The 22,718-nt window shown below is 60.8% G+C and overlaps 1 protein-coding gene across 1 annotated transcript; it reads right to left on the bottom strand.

Annotated features, from left to right (window-relative positions):
* Window positions 1–2,703: 2,703 nt before the first annotated feature.
* Window positions 2,704–20,993, bottom strand: LOC112061587 (patatin-like phospholipase domain-containing protein 6). Its single transcript, XM_065576510.1, has 6 exons — window positions 20,644–20,993; window positions 19,903–20,059; window positions 18,983–19,099; window positions 18,707–18,776; window positions 4,889–5,030; window positions 2,704–2,707 (listed from the first exon to the last, which is right to left on the bottom strand). Exons 1-6 carry the CDS (start codon window positions 20,757–20,759, stop codon window positions 2,704–2,706), a joined length of 606 nt encoding a protein of 201 aa, XP_065432582.1. The 5' UTR covers window positions 20,760–20,993.
* Between the last annotated feature and the right edge of the window lie 1,725 nt (window positions 20,994–22,718).

Below are 22,718 nucleotides of genomic sequence, written 5' to 3'. Positions count from 1 at the left end.
CAGGGTCTGGCTGGGCTGGGCTGGGGGAGGCAGGGATGCTGGCTGGGCTGGGCTGGGAGAGGCAGGGATGCTGGCTGGGCTGGGAGAGGCAGGGATGCTGGCTGGGCTGGGGGAGGCAGGGATGCTGGCTGGCTGGGCTGGGGGAGGCAGGGTCTGGCTGGCTGGGCTGGGGGAGGCAGGGATGCTGGCTGGGCTGGGGGAGGCAGGGTCTGGCTGGCTGGCTGGGCTGGGAGAGGCAGGGTCTGGCTGGCTGGGCTGGGGGAGGCAGGGTCTGGCTGGCTGGGTTGGGGGAGGCAGGGTCGCTGGCTGGCTGGGCTGGGGGAGGCAGGGTCTGGCTGGCTGGGCTGGGGGAGGCAGGTTCGCTGGCTGGCTGGGCTGGGAGAGGCAGGGTCTGGCTGGCTGGGCTGGGGGAGGCAGGGTCGCTGGCTGGCTGGGCTGGGAGAGGCAGGGTCTGGCTGGCTGGGCTGGGGGAGGCAGGGTCTGGCTGGCTGGGCTGGGGGAGGCAGGGATGCTGGCTGGGCTGGGCTGGGGGAGGCAGGGTCTGGCTGGCTGGGCTGGGAGAGGCAGGGATGCTGGCTGGGCTGGGCTGGGGGAGGCAGGGATGCTGGCTGGGCTGGGGGAAGCAGGGATGCTGGCTGGGCTGGGGAGGCTGGTGCTGCAGCTCCCCCCAGTGGCATGAGGCGACAGAGCAGGCCCAAGCTGCAGCTATCCAGGCCTGAAGAGGGGCAGCAGCAGGTGAGGGCGTGGGGGGCAGCGGCCCAGACGGAGGGAGTGTGCACTGGGTGGGATGAGTGTGGAGGATGCCATGGCCTGGGATGGATGCAGAGGGGTGATGAGAAGGGACCAGCACTGAGAGAGGCACGATGTTGTGGGTTTTAAAGGGAGGCCGGAATAGGGCTCGACCTAGAGACCAGGGGCCGTGAAGGAGGGAGGCAGGGGGGAGGTAGAGCCAGAAGTGGCATGGGCAGACCCTCCCCAGTGCAGCCAAGCCAGGTACACACACGGTCCCACCCATCACTCTTGTGCCATGAGACCGGGGTACCCAATCGCCCTCTGGCCCCTTCATTACTCTGGAGACCTGAATTATGCCCACTCTGACTCACTGCATGGAATCATAGAAATGTGGGGCTGGAAGGGACCTTGAGAGGCCACCTAGTCCAGCCCCCTGCACTGAGGTAGGACCAAGTAAACCCAACTCATCCCTGACCATGTTCGTCTAACCTGTTCCTGAAAACGTCCTGTGATGGGGATTCCACAGCTTCTTTGGTAACCTGGTCCCAAGCTGAACTAGCCTTAGAGTTAGAAAGTTTTTCCTAACCTCAGGCTCTCTTGCTGCAGAATAGGCCCATTACTTCTTGTCCTACCTCCAGTGGGTGTGGTCTGGAGAACAACTGATCCCCATCCTCTTTAGAACAGCCCTTCACGCAGCTAAAGACTGTTGTCAGGCCCCATTTCAGTCTGCTTTTCTCCAGACTAAACATGCCCAGTTTTTTAAACCTTTCCTCAGAGGTCAGGTTTTTTCAACCTTTTCTCATTTGTATTGCTCTCCTCTGAATGCTCTCCCCCACCCACCCCGTTTGTCCACGTCTTTCTTAAAATGTGGCACCCAAACCTGGATGCAGTACTCCAGCTGAGGCCTCCCCAGTGCCGAGTAAAGCAGGACAGTTACTTACCTCTTGTGTCTTATATACAACACCCCTGTTAATACAGCCCAGAATGATAGTCGCCTTTTTTGCAACTGCATCACACAGTTGGCTCATATTCACTTTGTGGTCCACTATACCCCCCAGATCCTTCTCAGCAGTGCTACCACCTGGCCTGTTATTCCCCACTGTGTAGTTGGATTTTTCCTTCCTATGTGTAGTACTTTGCACTTGTCTTTATTGAATTTCATCCTGCTGAATTCAGACCAATTCTCCAATTTGTCAAGGTCATTTTGAATTTGAGTCCTGTCCTTGGGGTCACCTGTAGATTTTATAAGCATACTCTCCACTCCATTATTCAAGTCACTAATGAAAATATTGACTAGTACTTGACCCAGGACTGGCCCCTGTGGGGCTCCACAGTTCCCCCAGTTGGACAGCAGAGCATTGATAACTATTTGAGTACAGTCTTCCCACCAGTTTTGCACCCACCTGATTGTAATTTCATCTAGGCCACATTTCCCTAGTTTGCGTATGAGGATGTCAGGTGGGACTGTGTGTGGTCCTACAGGCACCCCAGCACCAGAGGGCAGGAGGCTGTGTAGCAGTGCTTTCCAGCAGGCCTGACCAGCTCAGTGCACCCCACACACAGTTGTCATATTTATTTAACAGGTGTCTTGTAAGATGTCATTGGAAAATTAGCAACTCACTGATCATCAATATTCTTGCATGATGGGTGTATGGTTAACATATAGCGAATTATAAATATGTTCCGAAAATGTGTGTGGGGAGCAGGGCTTAAGGCACCTGCCCTAGGAAAAGAGTGTGGTTCCACCTGCTTAAATGTGTCTCCAGTGTAAAGTGAGTGAGCAGAGACAATGGAAGTACATTTCCATAGAAGGTAAACAAAGCCATCAAACTAGTGAGGCGGGGAGAGAGCCACGTAACTATCACCGTGGGGGGAGGAGACTAGAAAGTAACTGAACTGGGAGAGCTTCCTGGCTTGGAACACAAAGATAAGCTTTGAGGCTATAAGCAGAGAGAGCCACTATGGAATCTTTCACCTGAGGAGACAAAAAACCCAAGATGTCATGGGCTCTACTCACTGCTAGGGGCCCCTCCTCCTGGCCGCTCTGGGGATTAGCTCCTTCCAGGTGCTCCACCCTCCTCTGGCGGTGTCGCCACCCATCATCCCCTCTCACCCTGCAGCCTCTCTCAGTCATAGAATCATAGAAGATTAGGGTTGGTAGAGACCTCAGGAGGTCAGCTAGTCCAATCCCCTGCTCAAAGCAGGACCAGCCCCAAATAAATCATCCCAGCCAGGGCTTTGTCAAGCTGGGCCTTAAAAACCTCTAAGGATGAAGATTCCACCACCTCCCTAGGTAACCCATTCCAGTGCTTCACCACCCTTCTAATGAAATAGTGGTTCCCAGGAGCGGCGCCAGGGTTTTTGCCGCCTTAGGCAGCAGTGCTCCTCCTCTGAGCATTCAGGGGGCTTGGGGTTTCAGCGGCGGGGGTCCTTCCGCTCCGCGTCTTCGGGGCACTTTGGCGGCGGGCCCCGGAGCGAGTGAAGGACCCGCCACCAAATTTCTGCCAAAGACCCAGAGTGGAAGGACCCCCCGCCTCCAAATTTCCACCGAGGGCTAAGGACTGGGCAGCCACGTTGGAAGAAGAACTGTGGTGAGAAAACTCTAGGTGCTTAGAAACCGAGTGTTTAATAAGTTGTTCCAGTATCTTTCCAGGCTGGCTCGTCGATAATCCCCGGGTCCTCTGCATTTCCCCTTTTTAAAGATGTGAACTTTGTTTGCCCTTCTGCAGTCCTCTGGGACCTCCACTCATCCTCCAGGAGTTCTCAAAGATAATCTCTAACCATTCCAAGATTGCTCCAGGCACTTCTGTAAGTCCCCTAGGGTGGATCTCCTCAGGCCCTACTGACTTGAAAACATTTCACTTATGTCCCTGTTCTTTATCCAGTTCTTTCCCTAGGCTGGCATTTTTCCCCTCTCTGCACAGTCCCAACCTTTTAAATCTCTTTTTACGGAGGATTGTCTCCAAGCCCCTATCCCTTCTCCCTGCCATCTCTGCCTGTTGTGCCCTGCTGAGTCCCTTGGGGACAGCCACTCAGCCCAGCACATGGTGCCCAGGCACAGGTGCCCCCTGTTGTAGAGCTGCACACCAGCCACATCCTTCACGTCAGCCCCCAGTCTGGCCCCCCACGGCCCAGCGCTGTATTGGCTGTGTGAAGGTGCGGGGTTCATTGAGCTGTTCCCAGGGGAGTCTGTGCTGCTCCCAGCCAGGTGCATGGAGACATTGGGTTATTCCCCCAACTAGGGATCACTTGGTGCTGGTCCATGCCAAACTGCCTCCAGCTCAGTAGACCTTTGGTCAGAAGCGCACGCGCACACACACACACACATTCTCGTGGTGCACTCTCCCCCATCACATTCCTGCCTCCTAGGCTCAGTGTTTCCAACCCGCACAACTTGATCATGACTCACATTTCTCAAATCCCCAGCTCCTGGCATCATGTGATTCTGCTTCCAATGAAAAAACAAAGTGAGTTTCGGGCCCTGGCCAGCTGCAGAGAAAAGCTGGCAAATGTGGCCCTCTAAGGACTCAAAGAGCAGTCAGCCAATAAACAGACCCAAATCTGATCATATTTAAAACCTCATCATTAGCTGGGCAGCGGTTCCAAGTTAGTTAGAGGCGTCAGGCTCCCCCCCAGAGATGGCTGCGTGTCATGGCCCTGGGGAAGCGTGGAGGTGCACAAGAGGCCGCTGCCATCCGGAGTGCCTAGACTGTGCAGGAGCTGGGCTTCCCATGGGCACAGAGGCCTCTAGAGGAGAGTCCTTACCTCCCACCCAGGCAGCACTCCAGCCCCTCTGGCTGTGGCTGTCCCCTCCTTCCCCCAGTGTTCCCTAGCTGGCCACGTGACCTCTCCACCACCACAGGACTCTATCCTACACAACGGGACTGGAACTAAAGGGCCTGCTGGGACAGAGTAACATGGGGGTTGGGGAGCTGGGAAGAAAGGGCAATGGAGCAGGGCAGCTCCTCCCACCAGGCTGTGTATGCCCCTGCCACTTCAGGACTCATCAAACTCCCTTCCCCGCACAGCAATGCCGAGCTCCCATTCCCTTATGCCCACTATCACAGCTGGTGTGGGGTGATGCTGCCCCCCAGAGGAAGTTCTAGGAGCTGCAGTACCAGGCCAGACAGGAGCATTGGGCTCCAGAGACACTAACCGGTGTGTGGGACTCTGCACAGGACCAGGCTCCCGGCTCCGTGGCGCGCAGCGGGCTCCAGACGAGCAGCGCATAGCAGACTCTGAGTGCAGGGTGCCCCCTGGGCCATGTCTGTACATCTGTCTCTGCAGGCTGTCCCTTGCTGCTCACGCCGGTGCCGGGGGAGAAGGATGTCACTTGGGAGGCCAGGCTGACCTCACCATGGAGCGGCACAGGCCCTGGGTTAGCCAGGATCAGCCCGACCAGCTCAATCCAGGACAGTGACTAAGCCAGAGGAGCTGGGGAAATCTGCCTGGGCTCCAACTCTGCTGTCCATGTCCACCCATCCTCCCTCATGTCTGTCCACCCCCAACCCAGTCCCGCTGTCTGGCTGCTACTCTGGGAGCCTGTGTCACAGACATGCCATCTGCGTCCAGCCATCTTCTCACTAGTTCACCAACGGGGTGGTGTGTGGTCTGAACCAACAGCTCAAATCTCGCTGGTTGTCGTGGTTATTGGAGGGGGCTGGCACAGGAATTGCTGGTAGAGTTCTGGAACGTGGAGGATATTGGGTTCCAAACCCGTGAGAGGTGAACCGTGGGTCACCCAGCTGCCTCCATCAACACCGAGAACCATTGGCATCTGTGACGGAGCAGGGAGCAGGGCAGATTTGACCTGGGAATGTTGCAGGGGGGGTTGCAGTGGGGATGTGGGACTTCCCTTGAAGGAAGCTACCTGAGCTGTAACCTGAGCCAGGAACGGGGGTGGGGAGAATTAACACCTTCTGCCCGGGAGACTGAACAAAGGAGAGGAGCAGCGGGAGGGGCTGGGAGTTTAGTTTCGGTTGGGGCTGGGTGGTGCAACACAGGGAACCCCAAGCTGGGGTCTAAGCTCCCTGAACCTCCCAGAGGGACCTAATTGAGGGGGTCTGGTCGTACCTACACGCTCTGCTTGAGACTGTGTTCCTGTCCTTAAATAAACCTTCTGCTTTACTGGCTGGTTGAGAGTCGCAGTGAATCTCGGGAAGAGGGGTGCAGGGCCCTAACTCCCCCACAATCCGCGACAACTGGTGGCAGCGGCGGGATCTACTGCACCCCGTGGACGGCGCTTCCTGCAGTAAGTGACTGGGGAGCAGTAAAACGAAGGGGGATTGACGGGGACCAGGCGTGCTGAAGAGTGGGAGAGAGACGGTTATTACCCCTGGGAGTGTGTGACCAGCGAGAAGGACTTTTGCAGTAACAGGGTCCCCCGGGGGGATCGCAGCGAGTGGTCCCAGGGGCGGAGGAGTCTGCAGCTCGACCCTGGCAGAGAGGTGGTGACCTCGAGAAGGGCTGGCACACTAGGGGTCCCCCTGGGAACTGCGGGGAGCTGTGAGCACACAGGCCGGTGAGTGGCCAGCAGGAAGATGTATGCCAAGCGGCTTAAGAGCGACCTGGTGGAGCTGTGCAAGCAGAGGCGGCTGCGCATTGGGAGGCTCACCAAAGAACAGCTCATTGCCCAGCTGGAGGCGGAAGATCGCGCGAATGAACTGATCCCTGTGTCTCAGGGAAGCAGCCTGGCAAATGCAGCGCAGGCACCAGTGTCTGTCCCAGCTGGGAGTGGTCAGCCGGCTGCTGAGGGCTTCCCAAGACCCCTCCTTCCTATGCCTAGGGGAAGGGTGGGGAGGAGCCCAGCAAATACCGAAGGCGCCGTGACCCCCCCGGCCAGCAGGGGATCCCCCCGGCGAAGCCCGCCGGCCAGCAGAGGATCCTCCCGGCGACGTTCGGCATCCGTGGAGCGGAATTGGCTGGAATGGGAGAAAGAGCTAAAACTGAGAGAGCTGGAGGATCGTGAACGACAGAGACAGCATGAACGGGAGGAGAAAGAGAGACAGCATCAGCGTGAACGGGAGGAGAATGAGAGACAAAGACAGCATGAACTGGAACTGGCGAGACTGAGGGGCAGCGAACCCCCGGCTGCGGTGAGTGAGGGGGGACCCAGGACTGCACGGAGCTTTGATAAGTGCATCATGGCCCCATACAAGGAGGGGGAGGACATGGATGACTTCCTGGAGGCCTTTGAGACGGCCTGCGAGCTGCACCGGGTTGATCCCGCGGACAGACTCCGGGTCCTTACCCCCTTACTGGACCCCAAATCCGTGGCATTGTACCGCCAACTGGGAGAGGCAGAGAAAGGGGACTACGAACTATTCAAAAAGGCCCTGCTACGTGAGTTTGGGCTGACTCCTGAGATGTACCGGGAAAGGTTCCGGAGTCAAGATAAAACCCCTGAGATCTCATATCTGCAACTAGCCGTCCGCATGGAAAGATACGCCAGCAAGTGGGCTAGTGGGGCCCAGACGAAGGAGGACCTGATTAAACTGCTGGTACTGGAGCAACTGTATGAGCGGTGCCCATCCGACCTGAGGCTGTGGTTGGTGGACAGAAAGCCAGAGAACCCGCGACACGCCGGGCAGCTGGCTGATGAGTTTGTAAAGAGCCGGTCAGGGGGTGGCAGGGAGGAGCCCCAAAGGAACAGGCCCGCCGCGATGCAGAGAGAGAGTCACCCTGGGACCTCCCAAAGGGGGAATATGGGGAATCCCCTCCCACGGGGAATGCCCAGCATCAGGGACAACCGACCGGCTCGAGGGGACCCACGGGACCTGAGCTGCTATTACTGCGGCCGAAGAGGCCACGTTCGGGCCCAGTGCCCCAAGCTCAAGGACAGACTGAGCAGACCGAACCCGCACCGGGTTAACTTGGTAGAGGCCCAGACGGACGAGGGGCAGGCTTCCCACGCAAGAGGGGCTGGCAGCTTATCAACTGCTCAAGAGAGAGAAGGGCCCCCGGCCAGCTTCTCTGGGGGGCCAGATGCTCCGGATTCAAAGTTCTCCGTTTACAGGGTTGGCGCGGGGCTGTCCCTGCGGAGCGAGTGCCTTGTTCCCCTGGAGGTGGATGGGAAGAAAGTTTATGGATACTGGGACACGGGCGCAGAGGTGACACTGGCCCGGCCCGAGGTGGTGGCCCCAGATCGGGTGGTGCCCAACACCTTCCTGACCCTGACCGGGGTGGGCGGGACCCCATTCAAGGTTCCCGTAGCGAGGGTACACCTGAAATGGGGGGCCAAGGAGGGCCCCAAGGACGTGGGAGTGCACCACCATTTGCCCACTGAGGTGTTGATGGGGGGGGACTTAGAGGACTGGCCAAGCAGCCCCCAGACCGCCTTAGTCGTGACCCGTAGCCAGAGCCGGCGAGGGGCACTACGTCCTGACCTTGGGAAGGATGTCCCACCGGAGGCACCGAACCCTTCCCGGGTGGGGAGGGAACACCCAAGGACAGGCCGCGGGGTGGCTGGGGCTTCCGACCCAGCCGACGAGAGGGAGCAGGTCCCCATCCCTTCCCCAGCCTCCGAGTTCCAGGCCGAGTTGCAGAAGGACCCCTCCCTGCGGAAGCTAAGGGGCCTGGCTGACCTCAGTGTGGTACAGACCATGAGGAGAGGATGCAAGGAGAGGTTCCTGTGGGAGAAGGGGTTCCTGTACCGAGAGTGGGCTCCCCCGGGGGAAGTGGAGTCGTGGGGGATCAGGAGGCAGCTGGTGGTTCCCCAGAAGTTTCGCCACAAGCTACTGTACCTGGCCCATGACATCCCTCTCGCAGGGCACCAGGGGATCCGGCGCACCAGGCAGAGGCTGCTACAGAACTTTTACTGGCCCGGGGTCTTCACCAACGTCCAGCAGTACTGCCGATCCTGTGACCCCTGCCAGAGGGTGGGGAAGGCCCGGGACAAGGGGAAGGCAGCATTGAGACCTTTGCCCATCATAGAGGAGCCTTTCCAGAAGGTGGCCATGGACATAGTGGGACCTCTCAGCAAGACGACCCGGTCTGGGAAGAAATACATCCTGGTGGTGGTCGATTTCGCCACCCGCTACCCCGAGGCAGTGCCCTTATCGTCCGTTGAAGCAGACACTGTGGCGGATGCGCTGCTGACCATTTTCAGCCGAGTGGGGTTCCCCAAGGAAGTCTTGACGGACCAAGGGTCCAACTTCATGTCGGCCCTACTCCGGTGCTTGTGGGAGAGATGTGGGGTCCGGCACAACTGGGCCTCAGCATATCACCCCCAATCCAACGGGCTGGTGGAGAGGTTCAATGGGACGCTAAAAATGATGCTGAAAACATTTATGAATCAGCACCCGCAGGACTGGGACAAGTACTTACCTCACCTGCTGTTTGCGTACAGGGAGGTACCCCAGGAGTCTACCGGGTTTTCGCCTTTCGAACTGCTATATGGAAGGCGGGTAAGGGGGCCCCTGGACCTGATGAGAGACGAATGGGAGGGGAAGGCCACTCCTGACGGAGAGTCGGTGGTGGAGTATGTCCTGACCTTCCGGGAACGACTTGCCGAGCTCATGGGCCTGGCCAGGGAGAATCTGGCCAGGGCCCAGAGGAAGCAGAAGGTCTGGTATGACCGCACAGCACGGGCCCGCGCCTTCGCCACTGGGGATCAGGTGATGGTCCTCATCCCCGTGAGGAAAAACAAACTCCAGGCCGCCTGGGAAGGGCCCTTCAAGGTTGTCAAGCAACTAAACGAGGTAAACTATGTGGTGGAGCTGTCGAACCGGGCACACCACCACCGGGTGTACCATGTGAATATGATGAAGCCATATTATGACAGGGGGAATATGGTGTTGGCCGTGTGTGGACAGTGGGAGGGGCAGGGAGATGACCCTTTAGTAGATCTATTCCCTGGGACAAGAGTTGGCTTCCCCCTGGAAGCAATTCCCCTCTCTGATCGGCTAACCCCTGCCCAGCGAGCTGAGATCGGAGGGGTGCTGCATCTGTACCAGCAGCTGTTTTCCAACCAGCCTGGACGCACTAATCTGACTGTCCACCGGGTGCAGACAGGATCGCACCCGCCTATAAAATGCTCCCCCTTCCGAGCCACAGGGAAAACTGCTCAGGACCTGGAAAGAGAGGTCAATGACATGCTGGCTTTGGGGGTGATCCAGCCGTCTTCCAGCCCTTGGGCCTCGCCGGTGGTGCTGGTCCCCAAAAAGGACGGGTCGATCCGGTTCTGTGTGGACTATCGGAAGCTCAATGCCATCACTGTAGCCGATGCCTACCCCATGCCCAGGCCGGACGAGCTCCTAGACAAGCTGGGAGGCGCTCGGTACCTTACCACCATGGATCTTACAAAGGGCTATTGGCAAGTGCCGCTGGATGCAGATGCCAGGCTGAAATCGGCCTTTGTCACCCCTCTGGGGCTCTATGAGTTCCTGACCCTGCCCTTCGGCCTCAAGGGAGCGCCGGCCACCTTCCAGCGCCTGGTGGATCAGCTACTGAGGGGGATGGAGAGTTTTGCCGTATCGTATATCGATGACATCTGTGTCTTTAGCCAGACATGGGAGGACCACATATCCCAGGTTAGACAAGTGCTGGACCGACTCCAGAAGGCTGGGCTGACCGTAAAACCGGAGAAGTGCAAGGTGGGGATGGCTGAGGTATCCTACCTAGGCCACCGGGTGGGAAGCGGCTGCCTAAAGCCGGAACCAGCCAAAGTGGAGGTGATCAGAGACTGGCCCGCTCCTCAAACCAAAAAGCAGGTCCAAGCCTTTATTGGGATGGCAGGGTACTATCGGAGGTTCGTGCCCCACTTTAGCGCCATAGCCGCCCCCATCACTGAGCTGTGCAAGAAGGGGAAGCCAGACAAAGTGGTCTGGACCGAGGAGTGCCAGGAGGCTCTCCGGGCGCTGAAGGAGGCGCTGGTCAGTGGCCCAGTTCTGGCAAACCCAGACTTTGACAAGCCCTTTATGGTGTTCACCGACGCCTCAGACACAGGACTGGGGGCGGTGTTAATGCAGGAGGATGAAAAGGGGGAGAGGCACCCCATCGTGTACCTGAGCAAGAAGTTGCTACCCCGGGAGCAGAACTACGCGGCCATCGAGAAGGAATGCCTGGCCATGGTGTGGGCCCTCAAGAAACTAGAGCCATATCTCTTTGGGCGTCACTTCACCGTGCACACCGACCACTCTCCCCTGACCTGGCTGCACCAGATGAAAGGAGCCAACGCCAAGCTCCTGAGATGGAGCCTGCTCCTGCAGGATTATGACATGGACGTGGTCCATGTGAAGGGACGTGACAACCTGATAGCGGACGCATTGTCCCGGAGAGGGAGCCCTGAACTTCCCCAGGTCACTGGTCAGAGTGACCCCGCTCAGTTCAGTCTCGAAGGGGGGAGAGATGTGACGGAGCAGGGAGCAGGGCAGATTTGACCTGGGAATGTTGCAGGGGGGGTTGCAGTGGGGATGTGGGACTTCCCTTGAAGGAAGCTACCTGAGCTGTAACCTGAGCCAGGAACGGGGGTGGGGAGAATTAACACCTTCTGCCCGGGAGACTGAACAAAGGAGAGGAGCAGCGGGAGGGGCTGGGAGTTTAGTTTCGGTTGGGGCTGGGTGGTGCAACACAGGGAACCCCAAGCTGGGGTCTAAGCTCCCTGAACCTCCCAGAGGGACCTAATTGAGGGGGTCTGGTCGTACCTACACGCTCTGCTTGAGACTGTGTTCCTGTCCTTAAATAAACCTTCTGCTTTACTGGCTGGTTGAGAGTCGCAGTGAATCTCGGGAAGAGGGGTGCAGGGCCCTGACTCCCCCACAATCCGCGACAGCATCTAGGACCCAGCCCAGCCCAGAGTTTACAGTCCAGGGACGACCCAGAGGTGAGCATTGACACAGGAAAAGGGTCTGAGACTGTAAGAGAAGGAAAGAGGGCACAAGTGCGATCCATCAGGGAGGCAACGCTCTGCCAGCAGGAGCCTCCCAGGAAATGTGGAGCCCAGCTCCCTGGCCTGAACAAGCGCTGGACAGACTGACCACTGGGAGAGAGATACCTTATCACACCGGAAAGGAACTGGTTAATAAGCCAGGCTCTAGACCGCGTTTGATGGGGTTATTTCAGGGGTGGGCATCCTTTTTGGCCCGAGGGCCACATCTGGGAATAGAAATTGTATGATGGACCATGAATGCTCACAAAATTGGGGTTGGGGTGTGGGACGGGGTGCGGACTTCGGGGTGGGGCTAGAAATGAGGAGTTCAGGGTGCAGGAGGGGGCTCTGGATAGGGGCATGGGGGGAGGCTCAAGGGTGCAGGCTCCGGACAGCGTTTACCTCAAGCGACTCCCGAAAGCAGCTACATGTCCCTTCTCGGGCGCCTACACGGAGGCGCAGCCAGGCAGCTCTGCACACTGCCCTGTCTGCAGGCACCACCCCTGCAGCTCCCATTGGCTGCGGATCCTGGCCAATGGGAGCTGCGGGGCGGAGCTTGGGGTGGGGCAGCATGCAGAGCGGAGCTCCCTGGCTGTCCCTATGCGTAGGAGCTGGAGAGGGGCCATGCCGCTGCTTCTGGGAGCTGCATGGAGCGGCACCCAACCCTGCTCCCCAGCTGGAGCCGCTGCTTTCGGGAGCCGCATGGAGCAGCCCCCGACCTGGTGGGCCAGATCTGGCCCGCGGGCCATAGTTTGCCCACCCCGGGTTATTTGATCTGTAACTTTTGACCTGGCCCGGGCTTTTATTTGAATTTTAACACGAGTTCTGGTAAATTAATGTGTTAGATTTTCCTTTGGCCACCTCTAAGCCCCCTGTGCTAAGGAGTGTTGCACTGAGGTGGAACCAGTGAACTGGAGCGCCCCGCTTCCCTGCCGGCAGCGGATTGCGGTGCATAGCAGGTGTCCAGAAGACAAGGGACTGGGCACATGAGTGCAACAAAGTGGGGGTGTAAATTGCTCGCCTGTCCTGGGAAAGAGCAGGGCTCGTGGAGTGTCATGGCTGCTACGTCCCAGCTTTTAAACCGTCCCTGGAGGAGCCCTTCAGGGAGCCAGACCCCCGAGGGGTCCCGCTCTTCCTTAAGAGCACACCACACTGCCTCAACTCCTCCAAGACTGAGCCCCTGGGCTCCAGCCCTCCTGCTTCACCCTGAGAGCTCCACCCGGCGCGTTCAGCTGAGACAGACGCCTGGCCAGAGACTTGCCCACTCCTCAGGGCCCAGTGCACCCTGGCAAGGACGTGCAGTGACACCAGACCATGTTTTCACACGGAGTCGGGTTTATTAGTCATCTGCATCCCAGCCCGGGAAGTCCCCAGGTTAGCCCAGAGAAGCAAAGGCTAAGACACCGTCCATCCAGTGCACCACCCAGCCAAGCTGCCCTGGAACCCCCTTCTGGCTCCAGCTCTGTCTCTGTCTGGCCCAGCTGAGAGGTGCTGAGTCCCTCCAAAAGCCAACTCTGTCCTGTACCCTGACACCTCTCAGGCCACTGTCCTCGAGCTGGGCTGGGCTCGGCTTCCTGCGGAGAGGTGGCAGGGTGGGAGGAAGGTCCTTTCTCTTGGTTGCTGGGTGTAACCGTCTTGGCCATTGAGGTCCCATTGTCTTTCTGAATCCTTCATTGATACGGGTCAGTTTCAGCCAGTCCTTTAACACTGCGTTCATTCCCCCCAGACAGCTACATGACCCATCACCCCATGGCTTCTGCTCCGCCCCAAGAGCAGATTTAACCCTTCTGCATCCACTGGAGAGCAATGCAAAGTACTGAGGGAAACTGAGGCATGCCTAGGAATCATAAAATATTACAGTGATTTCTCACTTTGTGACATGGAGCTTGGGGCAGAGGGGGCTTGTGGTGCCAGCAGCCACTCACTGGGGAGAGTTTCCCTGCTGGGCACAGACAAGGCTCCCTCCTGCTGTGAGCAGGTTGTCGGAAGTCACTCCAGACACCTCGCTTAACCCTGAAGTGTCCCAGTGCCCTCGGGCCAGGGCTCATCTCTATGTGCATTGGTTCATTCAGCACCTAACACATGGGGCCCCTTCTGGTATGACCCAGGAAACTCTCGATGCCAAATGGTGGGGGCCCAGGGCATACAGAGAGGTTTAGACGGCAGGTACTTCTTGGCTGGGTCTGGGTCAATATTTCTCCTCCCCTCCGGCAAAGCTGGGCCAGGCCCTGGGGTGGCGCTCTGCCCTTCCCGCTCCTCCTGTGATTTACATGAGCAGCAGCTGCCAGGCTCGGGGAGAATGAGAGCCTGGGTCACACATGGCACCTTGCTTTTGGTTCCTGGCACCTTGCTGAACCAGAAAGGCTGGGCTGAAAGAGGGGGCAGAGTCGGGGCCAATTTCTCCCCCCCTCCCATGGCTCCCTGGTCTCCAGGACGAGCCCCATTCTGGCCTCCCTTTAAAACCTCCAACATCCTGCCTGTCTCAGTGCTGATCACCCCTCGTACTCCCTCCGGGTCCATCCCAGGCTAGGGCATCCTCCACTGTCCATACCACCCAGCGCATGCTCCCTCCGTCTGGGCTGCTGCCCCCTGCGCCCTCATCTCACCCCTTTGCCCTGACTGCTGCCCATTGTCAGGCCTGTCCAACTGCAGCTTGGGCCTGCTGTCCCCCCATGTCACCAGCCTGCCCAGCCCAGCCAGCATCCTGCCTGCCCCAGCCCAGGCCGATGGCGCGAGGAGTCAGGCCCAGCAGGGTGACCAGAGAGCAAATGTGAAAAATCAGGAGCTGCTGAGGGAGCCAGATTCGGAGAAGGAACCCCCATGGACTGCCTGGGACGGGGGAGCAAGTGAGTGGCCCTGTGCTCAGGAGGGTGGTGTTTTCTATAGGATCTGTACCCTCAGGGTGTTTCTCCTTCTTAGGTAAAGCGCACTCGTGTCACACAGCTGTGCAGAGGACCTATGCTCAATGGTACACCTAGCCCAGGGCCCTGGAAGAGGGGACGCAGCAGCTCACCTTTTCAAAGGGGCTTGGGAGAAGGCATTTAAGTTACTGGGGAATCTGAGGGGTCAGCATTGAGCTCGGGGCTGGTGAGAAGCTATGTAGTCACAGTACGCTCAGGAGAAGGGGCTAGATAGATGGGTGCACCCCAAGGGTATGCCTAAAGGAGCCCAAGCTGAGGGCTCAGACCCTGGGGATCCAGCAGCTAGGTGCCCTCACAGCAGCCTGGTGGGGAGCTGGCAGGGTGCACCAGACCGGATCGGTGATAGGAGTGCCCTGCTGCAATGGCAGGGCCAAAGGCAGTGGGGTTGGGCCGAGTGCCCTCCTGTAACCTTGGAGAAACCCAGCCAGCATGGCCAGAACATCGGACAAAGGGCGAGTGGGGCAGAGGCCCCATTCCATGGCCTTTGGGGGAAGGGCTTTGGCTGTTGGCTCTGGATGCCAGCTGAGGACCCCTGGGTAGGACAGCAGGGTCCTGGTAGGGAGGAGGCCTTCCCCTGGCACCTCCCCAGGAAGAGAGCACTCACACACACAGACACACAGCAGAGCCAGCCCTGCCCCTCCCTGACCCATCTCCCTGTCCCCTGGACTCAGTGAGTTAGGGGTGAGTGGGGGTTAGTTGGCGTTAGGACAGACAAGCAGGCAGAGTGAGAGCCAGGCAGTTACAGCTGCCAGGCGCCCCGTGGACAGACATGGATGGATCAATGTCCCAGGTGAGATCAGGCGCCTGTGACAGACAAGGCACAACATGAGGACCAAGGGCAGAGACTGAGTTTGAACCAGCAGCATCCCCCGCCTGCCTCCCCCAAGAGCCTCCAACCACCACCACCTGAGTGCAAGGACAGAATATTGCCCCTTGTCTGCCTCAGCCCCAGCCTCACCACACCCCCACCCACCCCCATAGCAGGCCCTCTCCTCCACCTGCCTCCACCCAGAGCTCCCAACCACCACCACCCAAGTGTAAGGGCAGAATGCTGCCCCAGCTCCCCACCCTGACCCAGAGCAGCCCCTGCTGACGCTGCTAACATGCCATCCAGCTGGCCCAATGGGGGTGTCAGATGACAGGAGGGCTGCTCAGGCCAGCCGTGAGGGGCAGGGGGCAGCAAGGTTAGTGTGTCCCACAGCCCCATCTTGTGTTCTCCCCACATAGTCAGGGGTGGGGGGTGTTACCAGGGGTTAGTGAGTAGCAGAAGTGTTACAAGCAGGGAACGGGGGAGGAGCCAGACAGTGACCAAGTGGGCAGCAGAGTGTGGGGATGGGCAGGGGGGGAAGGGAGGGACTCACTGTGGGGCCCCCAGCTCTGACCAGAAGCAGCGTCAGCAGCTCTTGGGCCTGGGTTCTGCTGGCCCAGGCCAGCCCTTGCTGCCCCCAGAAAGACAGGAATGGTGTCTGGCTGCTTGGGGATTCTGGGCCCTGAGGCCAGGGGCGGCTCTAGCTTTTTTGCCACCCCAAGGACGGCAGTCAGGCAGCCTTCGGCGGCATGCCTGCGGGAGGTCCCAGGTCCCGCGGATTCGGCGAACCTTAGGGTTACCATATTTCCACAAACAAAAAAGAGGACACTGGGGGGGGGGGGGAGGGGGGGAAGCCCCGCCCTAGCCCCGCCCCATCCACTCCCTCCCACTTCCCACCCCCTGACTGCTCCCCTCAGAACCCCAACCCCCCCTGCTTCTTGTCCCCTGACTGTCCCCTGCTGAGAACCCCCTACCCTAACTGCCCCCCCCCAGGACCCTACCTGTTCCCTGACTGCCCTGACCCTTATCCACTCGCATGGGTGGCAGGGTTGTAGAAATTTTGGTGGTGCCCAGAACCCCCCACCCCACCTGCCTAAGGCTCTGGGAGGGGGGTTGGGTGGGGGGAGGAGGTCTGGGGTGCAGGTCCTGGGCTGGGGATTAGGGTGCAGGAGGGGTGCAGGTTCTGGGATAGAGTTTGGGTGCTGGGTGCAGGCTCCGGGCTGGGGCAGGGGGTGGGTGTGCAGGAGGGGGTGAGGGGTGCAGGCTCTGGGATGGAGTTTGGGGGTGAGAGGCGGTGCAAAGGGAGGGGGTGCAGGCTTTAGGAGGAAGTTTGAGGGCAGGAGGGGGTGTGTGGGAAGAGGGAGGGGGATTGGGAGGGAGTTTGGGGATAGGAGGGGATGCAGGGGTGAGGGCTGTGGGTCTGGGGATGAGGGGTTCATGATGCAGGAGGGGGCTCAGGGATGGAGCAGAGGATTAGGGTGTGTGGGGATGAAGGCTGGGGGGTTTGGGGTGTTGGAGAGGCTCAGGGCTAGGGTGGAAGGGCAGGGTAAGGGCAGCCTGTCTTCCCATTAGTGGATGGGGGCACTAGGACCCAGGGGCAGCAGACAGCAGTTGTCTGCATGTACTGCCAGAGCCAGCAGGCAGACAGGAATGGGGGACCCACCGAGGGGGGGATGCACGGAGGGGGGGTGGCAGGTGGAGGCTGGGGACCCATCCAACACTCCCCCGCTCCCTAACTGCCCACCCCCGACTCCCCTTACCATTCTGGCTCCACGTGGGTCTGTTTGTGTGTTACAGAGGACTACAGAGAGAGGGAGGGGGGAGCAGGGGAGGGCTCTGGCTGCTGGAGGCCAATGGGAGTGGGTCAATCGGCCTAGCCGCCCAATCAGCAGCCACACTCTGCATGGAAGGGAGGGAGGGAGGCGAGGGAGAAAAAAACCCGGACATTTTAACCTTGTTACCAATTCCTCCCGGACGGCTATTTAGAGACGCAAAAGCCGGACATGTCCGGGGAAATACGGACGGATGGTAACCCTAGACCTGCCATTGAATCCGCGGGACCGGGGACCTCCCGCAGGCGTGCCGCCGAATCTGTGGGACCGGGGACCTCCCGCAGGCATGCTGCCGAAGGCTGCCTGACTGCCGCTCTTGCAGTGACCGGCAGGGCGCCCCCTGCGGCTTGCTGCCCCAGGCACCCGCTTGGAGCACTGGTGCCTGGAGCCGCCGCTGCCTGAGGCCTGGTGATTAGAGGGAGCCAGCAGCTCCTCCTGCCCAGGGCAGAGCCATGGATGGGGGAAGCCCCGTGGCCCTGGTGTTTGGCCCCAGTCAATTCGGGCTGAGTGCTCCCTATAGGGGGTGCCCCAGCCCCTGGGAGAGCAGCAGGGGTTGCTGCCCCAGGACAGCACTGCTGCGGAAGGAGGGGGTGTCCCAGAGCCTGGCTTTGCCTCTGGCACACCCCTGGCAGCAGAGCCCTAGTACTCCCTATGCCACCAATGGCAGCTTCTGCCCCGGCTCTCTCGCAGGGGTGGGGGCAGACAAGGGGGGGTGTCTCTCCTTTATTTCAGCCCATCACTCCTAATTAGACCTCTGGAGCCCTGCCCTGTCAGCCCCTGCCCTCCTTTCAGCCCTTTCCTGTAACATTATCCTTCTCTGCAGGGCAGGACGCTGAGGGGCCCTGCCAGGTGTGGGGGCAAATGGGGCAAGCGCCAAGACATCGAGATGGCCATGCCCAGCCCAGTCCCTCGCTGTGTTAGTGGATGGCTTGGCAGTCGGGTGGCCCATGCCAGCTGATGTGGGCTAGGGGTTACAAGCACTGCTCCCTGGGGGATGGGGGCACTCTCTAGAGCAGGCGATAACCTGCTCCCCTCCTTAGAGACATCAGCTCAGCGCCTGAGGGGCAGCACCGCTCAGCTAGGGTTGCCAACCCTCCAGGTTTGGCCTGGAGTCTCCTGGAACCGGCATCGATCTCCCGGTGACTGTTGAAACAATCCAGGAGATTTTGATAGGCTATTTTAAGGAAATGACATTAGGTCAGATTGGGAAAAAAATCTCCTGAAATAGCTTCAGTCAGAGTAGGCAGCCCTCTGCTGAGCCCAGGCCTGGCATGGCCACGTGGGCCCATCGAGCACACACACAGCAGGGCTCTTTGGAGAGAGCCAGCAGGGGCTGAGACAGGCCAATGGGGCCCATTACTCTCAGCAACCAAGCAGGCTCCACCCCACATGCTGCGCTACTGGCTCAGGGTGGGGGGCAGGGAAAGGCCTCTGGCCCTGGGCCCTCACAGGAGCCGGATGCTGAGGATTTGGGCCCCAACAGCCAGGGCGCCATGCACCTGGTGCAGCCTGGGACACGCCGCGGGGGTGGGGTGCAGGCGCTTACCGTCCTTGTGGACCCGCATGGCTGAGGCTGTGATGTCCGTCGTCACGTTGAAGTAGGGGAGCCACAGATCCTGCAGGGGCACAAAGGGCTAATCAGAGACATGTTACAGCCCAGGATGCTGCTGCAGGGGCTGTGCAAGGCACCACGCCCCTTGGACAAGGCTGGACTCCAGGGAACACAGCTGCCAGCAGGGGGCGTTGCTCAGGGCTGCCCAGCGAGAGGCTACTTTGAGTGTTCTGCACTAGGACCCCCGCCCAGCTTCCTGGACCCACCTACCTCAATCTGCTTGTCCTGGAAGACCTTGTTGATGCTGGTGTTGAAGGCCGAGCCGGAGAACATGGAGGTGATGGGGTAGGTGAGGTCCAGGACCGTCTCAAACACGGAGTTCATGCTCTGCAGGAGGAGGGCGAGGGGTCACTACGCGGGTGGCGCGGCCCAGCACAGGCAGCGTTCTGAGTCCAGGCTCATGGGGACAAGCGGGGAGGAATGTCGGGGAGACGGCAGCGAGCCTGAAGCTCCCAGGACACTCACCCACTGCACGTGGCTCCGAAGTGGGATGGTGCCCTGGTGCAGCCCCTCCACTTGGCATGCCAGCCCCGGAACCGCTGGTGGGGGTGTGGCATGTCCTCCAGCCAAAGCACCGTATGCCAATTAGCATGACGGGTCGTTACTGGGGATGTTGCGATTCCCACCGGAACCCCCATGCTGCCCTAACCTGCTGCACGCGCAACAGAGGCTGCCGTGCCTAGCAGCACAATGCTGAGGCACCCCATGGGGCTCTCTGCTCCAAGCCAAGCAGACGTCCCAGGGCCAAAGGGAGGACAAACCCCCACAGCCTGCAGGGGATTTGCCTCTGAACCCACAGGGCAGAGCTGCATAGCATGGGCAGGGGGCAGAGATGCCGGCAGCAGAGAGAGCCTGGAGGTTCTATGGGCCCCCTCAGGCAGACTGATCAGGCCCCAGTGCATGCTGGGACCTCTGTATTGCACTTGCTGGCCGTGAGGGCCAGCTCCCAGTGCAGCCCTGGGCCTGGCTGCCAGCGGCTGTGGGGAAGGCTGGCTGGGTCACTGGGTGGCAGCTCTGGGAGGGGCTGGTTTGGGGAGTTTTCCTGCTCCCACCCTCCCAAGTCTGGCCCTGCCCCACAGCACACCCCACCCTGTGTCTGCCCCACCCCCACAGCAGGCCTTGCCCCTCACCTTGGCCCATTCACGGGCACGCTGCTTGGTGCGCACAGCACTGCGCTCTTCAGCATAGAGAGCCCCGATGAAGGAGCCAATGGATGTGCCCCCGATCAGGTCAATGGGGATCCCGGCTTCCTCCATGGCCTTGATCACCCCAATGTGGGAGCAGCCCCTGTGGGAGGGAGGGAGAGGTCAGAGGCCAGTGGGAGGCAGGGAGCCTACCCCAGGGGCCATCACATGGCCCCGAACTCTGCAACCTGCCACGCAGCTGCTATGCCTCCAACGGGGCAGGCGGCCAGGATGTCTGCGATGGTGCTCCCAGCATGCACTGCTCCGGGCAGGGTGGTGGGCGGCAGGGTCACTGTCCCAGCCCCACTCCCACGGCCCTTATTGGGAGGCAGTGTTCGTGTACCAGTAGGGACATGGGGCTGGGAGCCAGGACTCCTGGGTTCTATCCCTGGGTTTGTCCCCCCTGCCCACTGTAAAGCTGGGGTTGTGGATGCCTATGGCCCCCCACTCCAGAGAGGTCTGATGCCATCACAGACCTAGGCCAGGCTGGCATCAGGCTCTGCCCAGGTTAATGCCATAGAAGGCAGCAGAGGCACCACAGGGACCAGACTGGCCTGGGGGTCTTTTCTGAGACAGCAGCTCTGTGCCCACCCCCATGGGGTCTTGTCTTCCTTAGCACAGACAGCTTCACCGTGCAACACCATGTTGCACCAGCCCAGAGGGTCCTGGGGACGAGAGGGACAGTACCAGCTTGTTGGGGCTCCGGCGGGAGAAGACACGGCGTGGGCACTTGATGTGAAGGTGTCCTGAGCACCAGCTGCGCATGTTGAGCCACTCAACAGTACGGGAGGGGCTGGGGCCATCCTCCCGGTGCAGCAGAATCAGCTGCTTCAGGGCACGCACGGCTGTGTTCTCCAGCATCTGCTCCAGCTGCAAGGGCAGAACAGGGGCCCCTAGAATGAGCCAACTCCCCGGTGGAATGATCCCCGCCCTGGCACAGCACACACAGCCCCATCCCAATGCACAGATGCCCTCCCCGCCCCCCACGAGCCTCCATCCCTGCACGACATACACAGCCCCCTGCCTCTGCACAGCCCCCTCAGTGGGCAATTCCCCCTCCCCACCCTACCCTCCCAGCATGAGCCGCTCCAGCCCAGCTCATAGCTCCCCCCTCAGGATGAGCTCCTACCCCTGCATGGCTCGCACAGCCCTCCCCAGCAGGAGTCTGGAGGGAAGTTTCTCTCTTCTTTATACATTTTACAACTAAGCCCCCCTCTCTACCACCCCTCCTCTACTCCCCCTCCCCTCTCTACCGAAGGCATGTTTATACATTTAAGCAACTAAATCATTCTAGGGCTATAAATCTAGCTTGTTAGTAACTTCTCTCTAAACAGTTATTTGGTCCTGTTTACCCTTAGTTTATTACCCCTTCCCCAGCTAGACACATGCAAACCTCATCATTATTCTTTGGTACCTGAAATGAACAAGGTCATAATTGCTAACTGGCTATTTACACATTCCAATTCCTGTCCTTGGTTGTTAAGGTCGATTAGAGTTAAACATGGAAGGACAGAGTTTAAACATGGAAGAACTCTGGCTCAGGCAGGCACAGTAACCCCAACATTCCCATCCCCGGTCCCTCCTGCTCATGGCAGTTTGGGCCAGACTTGGGCCAGTGTCCAAATCCTGGTCCCACTAGGGGGGCTGGAGGCCGGTACATGGCTGGGGAGGGGACAGAAAGAGCTAGAACCCCCCGAGCAAAGCCCCTGTGTCTGCAAGGGGGGGATCCCTGTGCAGCAGGGATGAAGCAGGGCCTGGCAGGGTGCCCCCTGCTGTAGGGTTACCATATTTTGTGCCTCCAAATGGAGGACACTCCAAGGCCCACGGCCCCGCCCCCAGCCCCGCCCACACCCCTGCCCAACCCCGCCCCCTCCCCAAAGTCTCCGCCCCCTCCCCTGCTTCCCGCGAATATTTGATTTGCGGGAAGCCTGAAGCAGGTAAGGGGGGTGTGGGGGGAGGAGGCGCGGCTCAGGCTGGCCCCCCCGGCGTTTCCAGCCTGGGTCAGCTCGGGCCCTGGGGTGCCGGCCCCGGCCGACCACCCCCGGCCCGCCCAGCACTGCTGGCCCCCGGCGGCCCGGCAAACCCCCGGCTCCCCGCGGGCCCGGCCGACCCGGCTCCCCGCCGGCCGGGGTCCCCGCGGGCCCGGCCGACCCGGCTCCCCGCCGGCCGGGGTCCCCGCGGGCCCGGCCGACCCGGCTCCCCGCCGGCCGGGGTCCCCGCCGGCCCGGCAGACGCGGCTCCCCGCCGGCCGGGGTCCCCGCCGGCCCGGCCGACCCGGCTCCCCGCCGGCCGGGGTCCCCGCCGGCCCGGCCGACGCGGCTCCCCGCCGGCCGGGGTCCCCGCCGGCCCGGCCGACCCGGCTCCCCGCCGGCCGGGGTCCCCGCGGGCCCGGCCGACCCGGCTCCCCGCCGGCCCGGCAGACGCGGCTCCCCGCTGGCCGGGGTCCCCGCGGGCCCGACCGACCCGGCTCCCCGCCGGCCGGGGTCCCCGCGGGCCCGGCCGACCCGGCTCCCCGCCGGCCGGGGTCCCCGCCGGCCCGGCCGACCCGGCTCCCCGCCGGCCCGGCAGACGCGGCTCCCCGCCGGCCGGGGTCCCCGCCGGCCCGGCAGACGCGGCTCCCCGCCGGCCGGGGTCCCCGCGGGCCCGGCCGACCCGGCTCCCCGCCGGCCGGGGTCCCCGCCGGCCCGGCCGACGCGGCTCCCCGCCGGCCGGGGTCCCCGCCGGCCCGGCCGACCCGGCTCCCCGCCGGCCGGGGTCCCCGC

The sequence above is a fragment of the Chrysemys picta genome, chromosome 22 (assembly GCF_011386835.1).
Source record: "Chrysemys picta bellii isolate R12L10 chromosome 22, ASM1138683v2, whole genome shotgun sequence".
NCBI lineage: Eukaryota > Metazoa > Chordata > Testudines > Emydidae > Chrysemys > Chrysemys picta.
This window is presented reverse-complemented; position numbering and strand designations above follow the sequence as displayed.

Bases quoted from the DNA above. Each gene is read 5' to 3' on its own strand.
- LOC112061587 (XM_065576510.1), bottom strand. From the start codon at position 20,759: ATGGCCCCAGCCCCTCCCGTACTGTTGAGTGGCTCAACATGCGCAGCT. The intron at 19,100-19,902 runs GTGAGGGGCAAG...CTCCTCCTGCAG, and splicing joins GTGCCCGTGAATGGGCCAAG to AGCATGAACTCCGTGTTTGA. The intron at 5,031-18,706 runs GTAAGCGCCTGC...CGGCGTGAGCAG, and splicing joins CATGCGGGTCCACAAGGACG to CAAGGGACAGCCTGCAGAGA.